Source organism: Ovis aries, chromosome 7 (genome assembly GCF_016772045.2).
Source record: "Ovis aries strain OAR_USU_Benz2616 breed Rambouillet chromosome 7, ARS-UI_Ramb_v3.0, whole genome shotgun sequence".
Lineage (NCBI taxonomy): Eukaryota > Metazoa > Chordata > Mammalia > Artiodactyla > Bovidae > Ovis > Ovis aries.
The window spans coordinates 23260182-23279821 of record NC_056060.1 but is presented as its reverse complement, the minus strand read 5'-3'; the positions used below and the strand labels follow the sequence as shown (position 1 = coordinate 23279821).

At 42.1% G+C, this 19640-nt stretch overlaps 4 gene segments (V, D, J or C); all 4 read left to right on the top strand.

Moving 5' to 3' along the window:
- Nucleotides 1-2131: 2131 nt before the first annotated feature.
- LOC121820025 (T cell receptor alpha variable 20-like) lies at nt 2132-3377 on the top strand. The segment is given in 2 exon segments: nt 2132-2255; nt 2422-3377. Coding segments are annotated over 2 exon segments (399 nt in total).
- A 6760-nt stretch (nt 3378-10137) lies between these two features.
- LOC114115586 (T cell receptor alpha variable 21-like) lies at nt 10138-10999 on the top strand. The segment is given in 2 exon segments: nt 10138-10252; nt 10451-10999. Coding segments are annotated over 2 exon segments (447 nt in total).
- Nucleotides 11000-14568: 3569 nt separating this feature from the next.
- Nucleotides 14569-15297, top strand: LOC114108703 (T cell receptor alpha variable 8-3-like). The segment is given in 2 exon segments: nt 14569-14823; nt 14933-15297. Coding segments are annotated over 2 exon segments (396 nt in total).
- A 2377-nt stretch (nt 15298-17674) lies between these two features.
- LOC114115801 (T cell receptor alpha variable 22-like) lies at nt 17675-19367 on the top strand. The segment is given in 2 exon segments: nt 17675-17761; nt 17944-19367. Coding segments are annotated over 2 exon segments (582 nt in total).
- The last annotated feature ends 273 nt before the right edge of the window (nt 19368-19640 follow it).

The window sequence follows — 19640 nt, the reverse complement described above, 5'->3', positions numbered from 1 at the left end:
AATACTGGAGTGGGCTGCCATTTCCTTCTCCAGAGGCTCTTCCTGACCCAAGGAGTAAGCCTGCATTTCCCGCCTTGGTAGGCAGATTCTTTTACCATTGAGCCACCAAGGAAGCCATTATGACATTACTAAACAATAAAATTGTATGGATGAAGAACAGACTAGTGATTGTGTGGGGTTATTGATTAGGGAAGGGGGTCAGTGTGGCTGCAAAGGTGTGCATGGCCTCGGAAGCCTTGTTGTGATGAAACAGTTGTGCATCTTGATTGTGGTGATGAACCTACATGTGATATCCATGAATACGTGAATCTGTACTTGTGTAACCTATACATGAGATATACACGAATATGTGAATCTGTACGTGTGTAAAATTGGAATAGAGCTACACACACACACGCACAAATGACTGTATGCAAAACTGGGGAAATCCAAAAACTGAAACCTGTGGATTTTACTAATGTTAATTTCCTGGTTTAGATACCATGGAGGAGACCGGATAAAGAGTACCCAGAGCCTCCTTGTACATTTTGGAAACTTCCATGAATCTATTCAGTTCAGTCACTCAGTCATGTGATTCAAAATCGAAAGTATTTAAAAAATGGCATGCAATTTCCATAATGTTCACAACTGTAAATCACCTCTTGAGCTTCGTTACACACCCCTCATCCAGCTCCTGGATTCAGTTAGTGTCTGTTCTACAAAGAGCTCCTGCGTTTATCTTGCAGTTATCTTTCTCATCTTCTTTCTGAGATACACATTCAGAAACAAAGAAAAGCTGCCTTCTAAATATGATTGTAAGAGAGCTTGCTAAGTGAGGTTAAAATGAATTAAATCAAAGGATGCTAAATGGATATAATTTAGTTCAATGACTTTTAAATCACTGAGAAATTACCAAATTTTCAAATAAAAAGTCCAAGAACAACAAACTCCAAACACTGTTACTGTAAGAACGTCTGTGCTGCTTCTTCTTTCTTGTCGCTGAGTGGGTAAAGGGTCAAGTGACATCAGAGCAGTGCGGGTGAGAGCTGATGCTCTTTTTCCGCATTGAAGCTGATGGGGTTGGGGCAGAGTGTGCTGTTCAGACAAGTCTTAAGAGAGCTCCTATAAACGGTGGTCAAGTCCACAACACAGACATATGTTCAGTGACAAAATCCAGTGGGTGTCATAGACCCAAGCACATTAAGCAACGCTAGTTTTGCTGTACTTGTCTTCTGCGACCCACTCTGCCCTGAGACTTTCTGACCTGTCTGATGTCTGGATCGGAGAGCTCTTCTTTCCCTCTGCCATGATCGCCCATTCTGTTCTCCCAAGATCTACCAAGTTCTTGACCCTGAGTTTTAGTTTTGCTTGGTCCCTGAAGCCGGGCATAAAATTATTTGAAGAAATGGATTTCTTAACTTATATTCCCAATTCTCTGCCAAACAGGTTTCCAGTCAGATGCACAGCTGTTCTCTCCCTCTGCTTCCCTCAGCACTCTAGTCTCTTTACAGTCTCACTGTGAGATTCTTGTGTACCGTAGAGGGAGACACAATCCATCACACCTATGCCACTGCTACTAAGTCCCTTCAGTCGTGTCTGACTCTGTGCAACCCCATGGACTGTAGCCTGCCAAGCTCCTCTGTCCATGGGATTCTCCAGGCAAGAATATGGGAGTGGGCTGCCATGCCCTCCTCCAGGGGACCTTCCCGATCCTGGGATTGAATCCATGTCTCTTGCATCTCTTGCACTGGCAGATGGGTTCTTTACCAGTAGTGCCACCTGGTAAGCCCCATTACACTGATGCTTGGGCTCAACTCCTATAACCCTTGGTAGCAGTTTAGCTTTAAAGTACACTCAAGGAACAATTATATGATTAAAATTGCAGGCAGAGAAGGCTTTTCTGATTACTGAGTTAGACCTCCTATGTACTGTGGCCACCAACATAAAAGATGTCCCTCCCTCAATATTTGTCTTTGTAGGTGGCATAGTTGGTCCTGTGAGATGTTTATATGTGTGACCGCCAGGTGGCAGTGATTCCATTCCTTTCATTTTTCCAGTGCCTTAAAAGAAAAGCATGACAGCTACTAGAGGATTTGCTCGTGATTGGCTGAGCCCGGAACAGAAAGGCTCTCCTGTGCATTAGAGAAGAACTAAGACACAGGAGCAGCTCCTCAGGGGAGAAGATTTGGAATCATTAAGATTGCATCAAGAGTGAGATGGCAGGATGGAGAACATGCTGGAATGTGCATTCATGGTCTTGTGGCTGCAGCTTGGATGTAAGTTGCAGGTTAAGAGATGGGACCCTACGGGCACATTTTCCCAAAGATGCGGAGGAGAGAGAGAGGAGTTTAGACACTGCTCATCCCAGGCTTTGTGATGGAACTTTCAAGTACTGCTGAACTGAAAGCTTTGTGTTGTTTCTGATTTTGTTTTCCTGAACAGGGTTGAATGGTGAAGACCAAGTGGAGCAGAGTCCTCAGACCCTGAGAATCCAGGAGGGGGACAGTCTCAGTCTCAACTGCAGCTACACTGTCAGCAATTTTAGAGCGCTACAGTGGTATAGACAAGATCCTGGGAAAGGCCCCGAACTCCTCTTCCTTCTTTACTCAGTTGGGGATGAAAAGCAGGAAGAAAGACTGAGAGCCACCTTGTTAAAGAAGGGAAGTTCTCTGCACATTGAAGCCCCCAAACCCAAAGACTCAGCCACGTACCTCTGCGCTGTGGAGACACAGTGCTCCCCAGGCACCTGCAGACTGTACCCAAACCCTGAAGCTGGGTCTCTAGAATAGGGGCCTCTTTGCTGTTTTCCTTCCTCCTGAGCACCCAGAGCCTCTTCCCAAGTGGTCCCATGGAGAACGAACTCTTGTGACGCAGCCAGACAGCAGAGGTTACTGGGCATTCTGTCCAGGACCCTAGACAGTACCCCCCTGTGCCCATGGGTCAGTCTGCTCTTTCAAACAGCCCAGAGCTCCCCTCGTGGAGATTCGAAAGGGATAGGGGTGGTATGAAGTCTTGGCCCCTTGAAAAGACACCACAGGAATCTACCTTCTTCCCTGAAATAAATTTTTTGACATTCTCTTGTAATAATCTGGCCACATGTCTGTAAGAGAATCTTTCCCATTTTAATACATTCTCGGTCATATCTCCACCAGCCCTATTACTACATTTCTCTTCTCCTTAATAATCAGTTAGTTGACTGTATAGACTTACTGTCTTCATTTCTTCAAGTCCAGTCCTCCCCTCCTTGAACCTGACTCCTGTGAGCATTACTCTGAGAGATGCTGTCACTTAAACCAGTGGCTTTGGTGGTGATAAAGCCAATGATTATTTTTCAACCTCATCTCATCTGAGATTCTCATTTTCTCATCCTTTTTAAAAATAAAATTTCTTTTTTTAAATCAAAATAATACTCTCATTTATTTACATAATCAAATAGCACTCTCTTTTTCTTCTCTCTCTTCCACATAGTCTATTTTTGCCTCCCCAGAGGAACCACTCTTTATTCTCAGGTGATGACACTGACATTTATCTCAACATTCAAAACGATCCTTGGCTTCCTCTTCTCTCTCTCTCTGTAACTGAGGTACAACACATAATAAAGTGTATAAAACTGAAGCTTAGAACTCAATGAACTTTTACCCTTGTTAATATCTACATGCATCATATATATATTATATCTGGTTTTCTTCACTCAAAATAATATCTTTGCAATTCATTGGTGTTGCTTTGCTTATGTCTTACTTTTTCTTTTTTTAATTGATGTGTAGAGTTCCTCTATATGAATATCTAACAATTTAATTATCCATCCTCCAAGAAGTAGATATTTGGATTGTTTGGATTGATTGCAGTTTTGTGCTATTGTGAAAAAAGCTGTGTGTGAGGAAAAAAAAAAAAACCTGACTTTTTTTCCTTCTTGTGTAGGGAAAAACCCATCTCTGCCCTTTTATGCCCTTCTTTCCTGTGAGTCTCCTTTACTACTCGCACAAAGCATTTCTGGTCAGCAAATGTGTTTTTTCCCATACCAACCAATTCTCTGCAATCCCACCTGAGTATCCTATCATTCTAGTCAGTTCTGACACTTTCTACTTGAAAAAAGCATGACAGTCACAAGCCCAAGTGATCAACTGTGCTTCTGAACAAAAGACTGTAGATAGAAGGTTCCCCAAACAAGACAAAACCAAACCAAACCCTGGGCTCAATTAATTCGCTAGAGTGACTCAGAGAACTAGGAGAAATATTTCACTTATTTTCACCTGTTTATTATAAGAGGCTATGATACAGGATACAGGTGAATATCCGGATGGCAGAGGCGTGTAGGGTCAGGTTTGTGAGGGGAACTGTAGAGCTTCCGCATCCTCCTCAGGGACCACTCGCCCAGCACCTCTGTGTGTTCACCGACTGAAAGCTCTTCAGTAGGTCTGGGGTCTGGGCAGTGGTCCTACCAGGTGACTCCCCAGCCCACTTGGTGTTCTGCATTTTCATTTTAACTGCACCCCACAAATGATATAGCAAGTCCTACTTAACTGGCTAAGATCACCTATAAAATGTTGAATAGAATTCTTCTTATTCCCAAACTCAGAGGTAAAGCATTCAATATTTCACTGTGATTAATAATTATAGTGTTTTTGATAAATATTCTTTATTTATTTAAACTGATTTTTAAATGTGAAACCAACTTTCGTTCCTAGAGTTAAGTGCTCTTAGGAATGTTGTTTTGTCCTTTTTACATAATGAAACATTGATTTGCTATTATTTTATTGCACACTTTCCCCCCATTTTCCTGAATGATACTAGTATTCAACTTTTTCTTTTCCATGTTAATATCAGATTTTTAGTATCAAGATTGTAATGGTGGTAACTTGCAATTTATGGCTTCTTTTCTACCTATATAAGAATTTGTGTAGGCTTTTTAATGATTTAGAAACTGTTATGCCCAGAGTCCGAGTCCCCAAAACTGAGAGAATAAGACATCCACAGCAATGCAAAAGCATGAAGGGGTTTTATTTCTAGCTCGAGCTAGGGCTCCTGCCACATCCAATGCAGTGGAGTGGAGCAAAGAGCCCCGAGCCCAGATTTACAGAGGTATTTATAGGTTTTAGAACAGAGAGCTGGCAGGGGCTGATTGGCTGCAGGAGTTTCCTAGTATGTACTAGTTGGCTAATCTTTATTGGCTGCAGGGGTTTCCTGGCATTTACTAATTGGCTATTGGCTGCAGGGTGATGTCTTTTACATCCTGATAAACTCAAACCAGGTTATGGGGAGTATGCTGATTAGACAAGTCCTGGCATCCGCGGGGATGACCTCACTGGGCAATGACTCAGCCTTTCCCATGAGTCCTACCTTAGTCCCTGAAGCCTATCATGGCATTTGTTAGGTCCCAACAGAAACAATTTTCAGAAAGTTCACTATAGTGAGGCATTGCCTTATGGGAGAAACTTAATAATCCTTAAATTATGGATTCAGTTAGTTTAACAGATAAAGGGTTCTTTATATATTTATTTTCCTCTTATGATGGTTTACAAATTGTTTTTTTCTGCTCATGTTTTATTATTTGCTACCTTTACTTTCTTTTATTTTAACTTGATATTTTTCTAGTTCTTTGAGTTGCAACTTTGCCTATTAATTCTCAACATTTCTTCTTTCCTAACAAATATAATTTAAATTCATAAATTTGTCTCTAATTACAAATATTCTTTGACTTACAATGGTGTTATATGCCGCAAAAACTGATCATAAGCTGATATCTTTAGTTAAAAGTTCATTTAATACACCTGAACTCTGAACATCATAGCTCAGCCTAGCCTACCTTAAACATGTTCAGAGCACTTATATTAGCCAACAGTTGGGCAAAATTATCTAATAGAAAGCCTGTCTTATAATTTGATGCTGACTACCATGTATAATGTATTTGGCGCTGTACTGAAGAGGAAAAACTGAGTGGCTGTCTAGGTTCAGGATGGTCGTGTGTTGGTTGTTTACCTTTGCAATCGAGTCACTGACTGGGAGCTGCAAGTCGCTGCTGATGTTCAGCATTAAAAGACAGCATCATACTGGCCCATGAAAAGATCAAAATTCAAAATTAGAAGTGCAGTTTCTACTGAATCCATATCATTTTTGCACCATTGTAAAGTTGGAAAGGAAGGGACTTTCTGTTCTGCTTTTGCTGCATCTTACGTGTTTTGATATGTCATATATTCATTATTATTCAACTAAAATATTTCCATTTGAAGTGGGGATTTAATATCCTATGGTGATATTGTCAGGGACCTAAGAATGGCCAAATCCTGCCCTGCTCACCACTGGGAAGATTCCTGAAGATGCTGTATGTATTAGCTTAATCCAAACAGAAAGTGAAGAAGGACTTTTAGCTGACCCCTGGACCTAATTTCCTCCAGGACCTAATATCACTGGTCCTCTGATTACCTCTAGGAAAGGTGGGTTTGAGGTTCATGCCTAAGTAGAGTTTCCTACTTCCTTCTGAATCCAGATTAGCAAACTCAGAATTCCTATAAGGATGAGGTGGAAAGATAAGACACACCTCAAATTAGCCAAGAGTTGATTTACTTTTCAGGCATTTGGGCTGAAAGAGAAAGAAGAGGCAGCCATTCCCAGGGCACTAAATTAGCCCTCTATAGAAATGCATTATCACAGGTAGGCAAAGACTTCAAAATGCAGGAGCTGTAAGCAGAATAAGTGGACTCTGCAGTCCTGTGTTTTAAGTTAGACTGAGAACTGATCTTCTGGGCTTCTCTGGTGGCTCAGATGGTAAAGAATCCGCCTGCAGTGCAGGAGACACGGGTTCAATCCCTGGTCAAGAAGATCCCCTGGAGAAGGGATTGGCTACTCATTCTAGTATGCTTGCTTGGAGAATTCCATGGACAGAGGAACCTGGCAGGATGCCAGCCACAGGGTCACAAAGAATTGGACATGAATGAGCGACTAGCATTTTCACTTTTTTTTCAATCTCCTACTCATAAATGGACTCTGAATGACAACATCAGACCTTCTCACTCCTCCTTTGTGGGTAGAAGAAGAGGGGAGGTTTACAAAGAAGGGAAGAAGAAGTGGAAGCTTCCTGATTCAAGGAGAGAGACAAGGTATTCTTATCCATACCATCTGGTTTTGTTCAGTTTTAATCTTGGGTTTATAGCTTTATAGTCCGCCCAATGTCTTCAGTGGAATAGATCAGAGAATCATCATGAGATTTTTATTTCTACCTGCTATCTTTTTGTCATTTTCATCTTCAACATCAGAGTGTTTATTATCATTTATTGAACCACTGCCATATGCCAAGTCCATTACTCAGCACTTTAGGTACTCTTTTTATCATCTAAAACACACAAACTAATATTAATCTATCCTCAGGTAAGGAAATTTAGCCTTCAGTTCAGTTCAGTTCAGTCGCTCAGTCATGTCCGACTCTTTGCGACCCCATGAATCGCAGCATGCCAGGCCTCCCTGTCCATCACCAACTCCTGGAGTTCACCAAAACTCATGTCCATCAAGTCGGTGATGCCATCCAGCCATCTCAACCTGTGTCATCCCCTTCTCCTCCTGCCCCCAAGCCCTCCCAGCACCACCAGTCTTTTCCAATGAGTCAACTCTTCACATGAGGTGGCCAAAGTATTGGAGTTTCAGCTTTAGCATCATTCCTTCCAAAGAACACCCAGGACCAATCTCCTTATAGAATGGACTGGTTGGATCTCCTTGCTGTCCAAGGGACTCTCAAGAGTCTTCTCCAACACCACAGTTCAAAAACACCAATTCTTCAGCGCTCAGCTTTCTTCACAGTCCAACTTTCACATTCATACATGACCACTGGAAAAACCATAGCCTTGACTAGAAGGACCTTTGTTGGCAAAGTAATGTCTCTGCTTTTGAATATGCTATCTAGGTTGGTCATAACTTTCCTTCCGAGGAGTAAGCGTCTCTTAATTTCATGGCTGCAGTCACCATCTGCAGTGATTTTGGAGCCCCCAAAAATAAAGTCTGACACTGTTTCCACTGTTTCTCTATCTATTTCCCATGAAGTGATGGGACCAGATGCCATGATCTTAGGTTTCTGAATGTTGAGTTTTAAGCCAGCTTTTTCACTCTCCTCTTTCACTTTCATCAAGAGGCTTTTAAGTTCCTCTTCACTTTCTGCCATAAGGGTGCTGTCATCTGCATATCTGAGGTTATTGATATTTCTCCCAGCAATCTTGATTCCAGCTTGTGCTTCTTCCAGCCCAGTGTTTCTCACGATGTCCTCTGCACATAAGTTAAATAAGCAGGGTGACAATAGACAGGCTTGACGTACTCCTTTTCCTATTTGGAACCAGTCTGTTGTTCCATGTCCAGTTCTAACTGTTTCTTCCTGACCTGCATATAGGTCTCTCAAGAGGCAGATCAGGTGGTCTGGTATTCCCATCTCTTGAAGAATTTTCCAGTTTATTGTGATCCACACAGTTAAAGGCTTTGACATAGTCAATAAAGCAGAAATAGATGTTTTTCTGGAACTCTCTTGCTTTTTCCATGATCCAGCAGATGTTGGCAATTTGATCTCTGGTTCCTCTGCCTTTTCTAAAACCAGCTTGAACATCTGGAAGTTCGCAATTCACGTATTGCTGAAGCCTGGCTTGGAGAATTTTAAGCATTACTTTACTAGTGTGTGAGATGAGTGCAACTGAGCCTTAAACATGTTTAAAGATGAAAGGATTTCTAAGATAAATGCTGCAGGCAACATAAAATGAGAATTAAAAAATAAAATCTCCAGAGTTAAACAGTTCAAAAATATTTCTGCTATATAGCAGAAAGTAACATAACATTGGAAATCAGTTATACTCCAACAAGAATTAATTTAAAATGTAAATAACCAGTTTGAATAAGCCCAAAAAATCTTTGCAAGTCAGAAATGGTCTACTTACTCTTTTGACAACTGTATGCTGCTGCTGCTAAGTCACTTCAGTCGTGTCCGACTCTGTGTGACCCCATAGATGGCAGCCCATCAGGCTCCCCGTCCCTGGGATTCTCCAGGCAAGAACACTGGTGTGGGTTGCCATTTCCTTCTCCAATGCATGAAAGTAATAAGTGAAAGGGAAGTCGCTCAGTCTTGTCCTAGTCTTCGCGACCCCATGGAGTGCAGCCTACCAGGCTCCTCCTTCCATGGGATTTTCCAGGCAAGAGTGCTGGAGTGGGGTGCCTCCTTTGACAACTGTATAGTATATTATAATACAGATCTATCATAACATATCGAATATTTGTATTGAAGGATATTTAAATATCCTTGCTGCATACAATATGTAATGTTATAATGTATTTATAAGGCTATTTCTTAAAAAATTCTCAGACAAGTGGAATTTCTGGCCAATGATATGTAAATAGCACCTATGAATCTTATTTAGCTTATACTTCAGTTATAGGATGTGAAAGTGCCCATTTCCTGATTTATCACACACATTGAATGTGAATATTACCATTCTTAACTCTTTTTGCAACCTGATGGCTGAGAAATGATAGAAAGGGATTTTTAAGAAAATGTGAATTAGAGAAAACAATTCCTAAGAATTGAAGTGGCAAGAGGAAGGAGCAGTTACAGGAATCCGAGGAGGTTCAGTGGCAGCTGTGCAGTAAAACTTACAATTTCTTCTTTTCTAGCATAAGCATTTACGCTTACATTTCTCTCTAGGTACCTATGTGTATTGGTTACTCAGTAGTGTCTGAGTCTTTGCCACCCCATGGACTGTAGCCCAGCAGGCTCCTCTGTCCATGGAATTTTCCAGGCAAGGATACTGGAGTGGATTGTCATTCCTATCTCCAGGGGATCTTCCCCACCCAGGGATCAAACTTGGGTCTCCTGCATTGCAGGCAGATTCTTTACTGTTTGAGCCGTCAGAGAAACCCCTCTAAGTACATACTTAGCCACATTCTACAAATCTGATGTGTTAAAAATTGTTTTCCCCAGGAGGAGAGAAAGAGGAGGGAAAGAGATGAGCAGTTCTCTGGCAAGGCTGGGCTCGGTCTTGAGGTGATGGTGTTTCCATGGCAACCTCCCACTCTTGGCAGCTGGGCTTCTGGCGCTGTCCTCCTCCCTGCCTGTGTGACTTGCTCTGATTGGCTGGGCTGACGCTGTTTCCTGTAGAAAGTTTTGGACACAAGAGGCAGCAAAGCGTATCTTTTATCCTATGAGTCCTCGAACATTTTACAGACACAAGAATTCAGTTCTCAGTGAGTCTACGTGACAGAGGAATGGACACATCCCTGAGCCTGCTCATCCTTTGGTTACAACTAGACTGTGAGTTAGAGGGATTTGGAAACAGGGCAACGAATGGGCAACTCCCGGATACTGCTCTCCAGGGAAGAGAGAAAGTCAGGGAGCTGTACCTGTGTGGTTTCTGGGAGTTCCTGTGGAGAGCAAAAAAGTAAACAAAATTAGTTTCCAAAGAATAATCAGCCGCTAACCAGCCTGTCTCTGTGTTCTCTTTCTGAACAGGGGTGAGCAGTAAACAGGACGTGAGTCAGAGTCCTGAAGCTCTGAGCGTGAGAGAGGGAGACAGCTTGGTTCTCAACTGCAGTTACACCGACAGCGCTCTGTACTTCCTTCAGTGGTTCAGGCAGGATCCCGCGAAAGGGCCCGCATCTCTATTGTCAATTCAGGCGAACCAGAAGGAGCAAGCACGTGGAAGAATTACAGTCTCGTTGGATAAATCATCAAGACACAGTGCTTTATACATTGCAACTTCTCAGCACAGTGACTCGACCACCTACCTCTGTGCTGTGAGGCACAGTGCACCCAGGGAACCTGTTCCCAGTACTCAAACTGCAGATGGGGCTCCAACCACGTCCTGTCTTGGCGCTGAGGCAACTTTTTCCATTAAGGGGTTCCTGTATTGACTTTCCTTCCAGATAGAGGCAATTAGCAAGGGTAGGGTGACTTGAGAGAAGAGCCCTGAAACATGTGCATTCCCATAGGTGACACAGATGACCAGTGCAAGTTCCATGCATGCAGCAGGGCACCCAAAGCCCAGGCTCTGGGACAACCCAGAGGGATAGGGTGGTGGGGGAGGTGGGAGGGGAGTTCAGGATGGTGGGGACTCAGGTATACCTGTGGCCGATTCATGTTGATGTATGGCAAAGACCATCACAATATTGCAAAACAATTACCCTCCAATTAAAATAAATAAGTTTTAAAATCTGATAAAATGATCTAAAATTATATTGTGAATTGTTTGATCTTTAGATTTTCATCAGCTTCAATTTAAATAATAGTTTTACAATCTAAATGGGAAAAGAATTTGAAAAAGAATAAATACATGTATATGCATAGCGGAATCGCTGTGATGTACACCTGAAAATAACACAGCATTGTTAATCAGCTATTCTCTGATATAAAATAAAAAGTTAAAAAATAGTAGTTTTGTTGAGAATAAGTAACATTTCACACAGTTCACTCTTTTAAACGAACAACTAAGTGTGCATCTGGTATATTCACAACACGGCACAGTCACTCCCTCTACCTAGATTTGAAACCTTGTCATCACCCCAAGAGGAAACCACACACCCATGAAGCAGTCACTCCCCATGCTCCCCACGCACATGTCCCTGGAAGCCACCAACTGCTTTCTGACCATGGATTTACTTATTTTATGTATTTCATGCAAATGGAATCATACAACACATGGCATTCTTGCATTGTTTATTTTACTTAGCATAATACTTTGGAAGTTCATTCAACTCAGGACCAGCTGTTAGTTAGTGAAAGTCTCTCAGTCGTGTCCAGCTCTTTGTGACCCCGTGGACTATACAGTCCATGGAATTCTCCTGGCCAGAATACTGGAGTGGGTAGCCTTTCAATTCTCCAGGGGATCTTTCCAACCCAGGGATCAAGCCCAGGTCTCCCGCATTGCAGGGGGATTCTTTACCAGCTGAGCTATGAGGGAAGCCCAGGACCAACTGGAGAAAGGCAAATGTTCACCGTTAACCAGTCACATAAGATGCCATAGTGCTAATTAGCCTGCTGACATTGTCCCTGTTCTTCCCACTCCCCTCCACTCGTCTGTTTTGCTAGAAGTTTGTCAGTTTTACTGATCCTCTTAAAGAACCAACTCTTTGTTTCATTGATTTTCTCTATTGTTTATCTCTTTTAAATTTTATTGATTTCTCCTTTTATCTTTATTATTTTCTTATGCTTGTTCTGGATTAATTTATCTTTTCCTTGTCTAGGTTCTTCAGGTAGAAGCTTAGATAATCTATCTGAGATTTTATTCTTTTTTAATATTTGCATGTAGTGCTAAAATTTCACTCTCAATACTTCTTTGGCTGTGTCCCCCCAATTTTGGTATGTTGTATTTTCGTTTTTACTCAATTTATGAGAAATTCAATGATTTCCACTGAGACCTTCTCTATGACCCACAGATTATTAAGAAGTGTGTTGTTTGGTTGCCAGTGTTTGGGAATTTTCCTGTATCTTTCTGTTATTTATTTCTACTATTATTTCATTGTGGTTAGAGAACACACTCTTTCTATTTCAGCTTTTTACATTAGATTTGTTGAGTTTTTTTAGGTCCCAAGATTTGGACTCACCTGGTATATATTCCATGGACACTTGCAAAGAAGTATACTCTGCTCTGGCTGGGTGGAGTGTTGTATAGCTGACTATTAAATCCTACTGGTTAATGGTGATATTGAGTTCTTCTATACATCTGCTGATTTTCTGGCAAGTTATTCTACCAGTTGTTGAGAGGCGAATATTGAAGTATTTAACTATATTTCTAGATCTGTCTCTTCTTTTTAGTTCTGATTTTTTGTTCCATCTATTTTTCAGCTCTGTTAGTTGGTACACATACATTTAGGATTGCTATGTCTTCTTGGTAAATCACCTTCTTCACCAGCAGATAGTGTTTCTCTGTCTCTGGTAGTTTTCTTTGTTCAGGAGTCTGTTCACTTTATCTGATATTAATATAGCCATTATACTTTGATTAATGTTTGCATAATACATCTTTTTCCATACTTTTACTTTCAAGATGACTATGTCTTATTCGAAATGGATTTCTTTCAGACAGTTATAGTTGGGTCATGTTTCTTAATCCACTTTTTGTCTGAACTGTTTTGTCACTGGTGTGTTCAGATGAACTTCTGTGTCTTAGTCTTTGTGTGTAGGTCACTTGCTTTTAATGTCTTGATATTTTAGGGCTTAGCCTTCCATTTTATTTGATATTTTGTTTGTGCTTTTTTCTTGTTCCCTATGTTTTTCCCTCTAACCTCTTGTGAGTTAGTCAAATTTTCTAAGATTATACTTCAGTTTATCTGCAGTGCTGTGTGTGTGTGTGTGTGTGTGTGTGTGTGTGTTAGTTGCTCAGTTGTGTCTGACTCTTTGCGACCTCATGGATGTAACCTACCATGGAATTCTCCAAGCAAGAATACTGGAGTGGGTAGCCATTCCCTTCTCCAGGGCATCTTGTCAACCCAGGGACTGAACCCGGTCTCCTGCATTGTAGGAAGATTCTTTTACGGTCTGAGTCACAAGGGAAGCTCCTATAGTGTGTCTTATTGTAAAGATGTTTTTATATGGTTGCTCCAGTTACTGCATTATACATAACATAGTCTATTGGTAATATTATCTTATCTATTTGAATTAAGTGTATAAATATTGCCTCTCTCTACACCTATTTATTCTCCCCAATCATAAAATAATTTTCTTTAGTATTCCCTCCATGTGTGTTTAGAGCCTCATTAGACAGTGTTATAATTATTTCCAGATATATCATTATATTATTATATAACATATATAGTATGCTATATTTTCACCAAATATAGCTGAAGTCTACTGTATTCATCCATACTTTTGCTTACTGTATTCTTGATTCCTTCTTGTTGTTTCAAGACTCCTTCCTTTATACTTTTATTTCTATTTATAGAGCTTCCTTTAGACATTATAAGGATAGGTCTTCTGGTGACCACTTTCTTAGTTTTCCTTCATCTGAGAATGTCTCAATTTTGTCTTTACTAGTGAAGGCTTCTGGATTAATGGCCCTTCTCTTTCTGCAGTTGAAATATATTGGATTATTTCCTTCTGGCGCATAGTTAAATCTGGAAACTAAAAAAATCGTAACATTGTGATTTTATGTTTCATTCTAAAAATTATTTTGTATTCAACACTTAAAAGTTGAAGGATAGCTGATTGACAATGTTATGCTAATTTCTTCTGTAGAGCAAAGTGACTGAGTTATACATATATAGACTTTCTTTTTTACTTTCTTTTCCATTATGGTTTACCCCTGGATATTGAATATAGTTCCCTGTGCTATCCAGTAACACAGGGAATTTTAAAATCACAATTCTGTGTTTTTTAAAAAAGCCAAATTTAATACAGTTCAAGGCTGACAACATATAAATCCTCTTCTGTACATAATCATAATGCTTTGAAATTCAACCACAGAAAGGCAGTAAAAGGTGGGGCATGTTAATGAAAACAGTGAACTTCTCCGTAGTTCTCTATTTGGCCTCTGGAGGGCACTGCTGCTTAAATTGGAAATTGCTTTTCTGTAAAAGACCAGAAGAACCTCAGAAAACCCCAATGGTTTAAAGAGATATTCTGACCATTTTTCACACATGAGACTTAAAGCATCTCAGACACCAGAGGTAGGCATTTGGTTAAGACAGCTTCTCTTCCTAACAACCTCCCTACAACCTCCATCAGAAGAAATATAAATCCTTTGTCATTCTTATTCAGAGAGACCTGGGTTCAAGTCAGCCAGTCTTCGGGCTTATTCGTGGGGAACCTGTTAGAAGGGAGCTCACTGCCGCTTCACTGCCCCACTATGACCCTGGTGTTCACCTTGATGCTTGAGATGCTCCTGTTTCTGAGTGAGTACTGCTCCATTTTACTCTTTTGTCCACACGTGGAATAGTGCTCCGTGTTGAAGAGAGACTTTTTGTTTTAGCTGAGTTCACTGATTCAGCATTGATGTTTCAGCAGGAGCTGGAGCCCAGTCAGTGACCCAGCCTGATGACCACATCACTGTCTCTGAAGGAGCCCGTCTGGAGCTGAAGTGCAACTACTCATCTTCTGTTTCACCATACCTCTCCTGGTACGTGCAGTACCCCAACCAAGGACTCCAGCTTCTCCTGAAGTATGAGTCTGGAGACAATCTTGTTTCAGGCATCAAAGGTTTTGAGGCTGAATTTAGGAGGAGTGAGAAGTCCTTCCGCCTGAGGAAAATACCAGCTCATTGGAAAGACTCGGCCAAGTACTTCTGTGCGCTGAGTGACACAGTGCCTGGGACTGCAGGAGGAGCTGAACACAAACCCCCCGGGACACTGTAGCTCAATCTTTGTTATGTTTAGGAAGTTGGCTGGCCTGTGAAGGCAAATAGTACAGGCAATGCAGAATCCTGGAAGTGTTTGGTTCCCATGGGCATCTTAGATTTTTCTTTTCTTCATTTTTTCTTGTCTTTTCTAGTCTTTTTTATTTATCATTTTACAAAGGAAAGACTCCTGTTTTCTGAAATTTGGCGTTTTTGTCCTCTAGAATCAGAACTCTAGAGAAAATGAGGCCATAGAATTTTCAACAAGCTGGAGAAAGTTACTTACTCCCGTGTCATTTGGAATAGTGATGGGCTGAGATATAATAGCTTGAGGTTGGCCATGTGACTTGATACAACATAAGTCAGAGAATTTGCTTTACAATATTCATCTCATCTCTCAAGCAAACAAAAAAACCCAGGACAATGGCTTATTTCTAACTGCATTATCTCCAGACTATTTTGCTAGTATCCTAAGAGGCTTCTTTCCTTAAAGGACTTCAACTCTTTGACTAAAGCATTTGGGACTGGTGCAGCTAATCACTGCTGGCACTTAAGGATGTATATGGGTGACCTTTCCAAAGACAATATAATGTGAAACAAAAGAAGGCTTCTTTATTCATCAGTCCCCAATAATAGGCTTCCCAGGTGGTGCAGTGGTGAAGAATCTGCCTGCCAATGCAGGAGACACAGGGCACCCTCCTTAATGGGGAGGAAGATGAGGAGAGCCATGAAGAGGTGGTTAAATCATCTTTACGGGGCAGTTCTTCTGGGCCTGTGTTTATCTTTGGCCGGATCTCTCTCTCCTTTTCCCACAGGAGACCTGTTTCAGGGCACTCCTGAGCGATGCCTGTGCATCTCTTCACCAGCATGGACTCCAGCACAGAGCTGTGTGGGCTGCTTGGCATCATCTGTTGTGAGGTGGTGCCACCTCCTTTTTGAGCTCCAAGGAGTCTTTCTGTGCCTGTGCAGTTTTCCTTGACCTCTTGACCTCAGAAGTGGTCACTTTTTCACTCTAGCAGAGCTCAGCTCCTGCTGTTAATTGTCTTAGGTGCTGAGGCTGAGCTCCCTTTGACAGGCTAATTAGCATGGCAGGTTAATGACTCTGAGAGCCGAGGTGTTGGGGCAAGGGTTTTACTCGGAAAGCTGGCTGACCAAGAAGATGGCGGACTAATGTCCCAAGTAATCATCCTGTCCGGGTCTGGACGCCAGGTTCTTTTACAGAAGAGGGAAGGGGAAGGTGAGGAAACAAGTTAAAAAGGCAAACTTAATCTTGTAAACGTCTCCTGGAATGGCAAGCCTCAGGCAGGGGATGTATCAATTTCTTCTTTCCTACCATCCACAGGTGGACAGATCATGAACAAAAAGCACTTGAGCAGTCAGGCAGAGGGGCTGATTCTCTGAGGCAGCCTGTTATGTACGATTACAATAACAAAAGCAACGAAAAGCAAGTCAAAGGAACAGTTCCAACAGTTAGAATTGGTCCTTCCCTCAGTGCTTGGAGTGTGTAGGGAAAACAAAGCTTGAATTTTACTCTGCTTGACACATGCCAGCTGTCTAGCCCAGGGGCCCATCTACCTCCTGCCTCTGAAACTCATCCTGAGGTTTCGAGTGCTCAGCCGGGTCTTACTCTTTGCCATCCTGTGGACTATAGCCCACCAGGCTCCCCTGGCCATGGGATTTTCCAAGCAAGAATACTGGAGCTGGTTGCCATTTCCTTCTCCAGGGGATCTTCCTGACCCAGGGATCAAACCCCCATCTCTTTCGTCCCCTGCATTGGCAAGTATATTCTTTACCACTCCACCCCCTGAAAAACTCTTTCAAATGGGGATTAGTAATAATAGAGGAGAATAATTTTGTGTGAAGAAAAGCTAAATCATTATCGGCATATAAGAAGCATGCTTTTTGATGAATATTCCTTTCAATAATAGCTCTGCCTTATTCCTTGATTCAAGCACTAGACATTTATGACCACAATGCAAAATACCTGTATTTGTATTGATTATTATTATCTTTATCTATGTCGTTATCTTTATCCATAGCTCTCAGGAAAGTCCCCTGGATCAAACAGGGAGTCATAAACAAAACGTTAGATGGAAAATTTTGAAGTATAGATACCAGCTTTTTCTGACTTTTTTCCACTTTTATTGCCTAAGATTTATTTATTAATATATATCAGGAGAAAATATGAACGTCCATTTCACAAGTTCAAAATTGTGTATAAAACATTGAATGTCACCTTTTTCCTCCACTCTCACCCCTCTTTAACCTGTTTTTAGCTCAGTTGAGACCAAAGGGTGGGGCTTCCTGTCACAGAGTGTCAGCTGAGCAGGGTTTCTTGGCTGAGCTGATTGGTTGCAGGAGCTGAACCATCCAGACAAGTCATGACACTCACCACCCAGGGTTTGCTATGTATCTTGTGAATATTTTCCAGAAACAAGACAGAGTCATGAAAAGGCTAGTGGACACTGTGCTGGGGCTTTTGTTTGCCCAGGTTTGCTGTGAGTTGGGGCTGCACCACAGGGGAATCTGAAGGAATGAGCAGCTTCTCTTTTGTTGAAGGAAGGAAAGGAGCTGACAAGTCCTGCAGACTTTCTACCCTTATGGGGTTGGGGGTGTACTTTCCGGGTTTTGCAGGAGCTCTGTGACCCTCACCTGTGACTGTTTCTCTCCTTCTCATCAGGTGTGAGAGGGATGGATGTGGGGCAGAGTCCCCCAGCCCTGAGTCTCCAGGAGGGAGCCAGCTCTACTCTGCGGTGTAATTTCTCCACCTTGGCAGACAATGTGCAGTGGTATCTTCAGAACCCTGGGGGCCGCCTCATCCACCTGTTTTACATTCCTTCAGGGACAAAGCAGGATGGAAGATTAAACGCCACAACAGTCCCTACAGAACGCCGCAGCTCCCTGCACATTTCCTCTTCGCAGACCACAGACTCGGGCACTTACTTCTGTGCTGCACAGCACAGTGCTCCCCAGGCACCTGCAGCCTCTACACAAACCCTCCACGGGGCTCAGCCCCTCCTCCAGCCACGGTCACACCCTGAGGCCACCACAGGGCGTTTGCAGTGTTTAATGTTACTCACCTACATCAGTACAGTTTTAATCACAGATACTTTTTGGCCCTACAGATTATGGACTTTGGTCTTTATCTTCCCTTCTCAGTCTGTGTCTCCGTCTGTGCTAGAAACTTCTAACTGGGAACCAGCAGAGTAGTTGATAAGAGGATAGAATTAAAATAAATATTTAACCACATCTTCCCAGGTGGCTCAGTGGTAAAGAATCTGCTTACCAGTGCAGGAGACACAGGAGACATGGGTTTGGTCCCTGGGTGGGGAAGATCCTCTGGAGGAGGAAATGGTAACCCATTCCAGTATTCTTGGGTAATACTGGGGAATCTCAGGGACAGAAGAGCCTGGCAGCCCAACAGTCCATGGGGTCTCAAAGAGTTGGACATGACTGAGTGACAGAGCATGCTTGCTAAACTCAAAAATGTTGAAAAGTGAAAGGAATTAAGTGAAATCACTCCAATAAAGATATTATCCAGCTTAGTTGCCTTCTCCAGAATGTTTGCGTCCGCCTCACCATGAAGTGTTCCAACAGACACTGCAAATATTTACATGCCATCCTACCACTGTGGAAAGCAAACAAAAAATGTTTGCTCAATGTTTAGTATGAACTTGATAAGTTAAAAAAATTAATTATCTTTAAATTCTGGGTTGAAGAAGTATGAAATCAATTTCGCTGGTTACAGTCATGATCTTGGCTGGTTGATTCCTTCTAGAGGCTTTAAGGAAGAATCCATTTCCTTGCATTTTTCTAGCTTCTGGAGGTCACTTGATTCTTTGGGTCATAACCCTTCCTTGAATCACTGCAATCTCTTACTTCTACCACCTCAGCTCCTTTCTCTTCTGGAGTCAAATACTCTTCTGCTTCTAAGGTGTAGGAAATAAGTAAATAAACAGAAACTCATTTAATAGAGTTGGGAGAGCGGGAGAGCTCTCATACTCTGTGAAGATAACAGGATTAAAGGGCAGAAGAAAGATGCCACCTCTTTTCCAGCCAAACACTGGGCCAGTAAAAAACCATGGTCTCTGTTCACTTTGTGTGTGTGTGCATGTGTGTGTGTGTGTGTGTGTGTGTGTGTGTGTGTGTGTGTGTGTGTGTGCAGGGGCCCCTCTTGTTGCGAGCACTGTCTCTAGAGTGCGTGGGCTCAGTAGTTGCAGCACATGGGCTCTCTAGTTATGGCACACGGGCTTAGTTGCCTGGTGGCCTGTGGGATCTTAGGTCCCTACCAGGGATTGAACCACATCTCCTGCATTGGAAGGCAGATTCTTAAGCACTGGACCACCAGGGACATCCCAATGTAAACAAATGTAAATG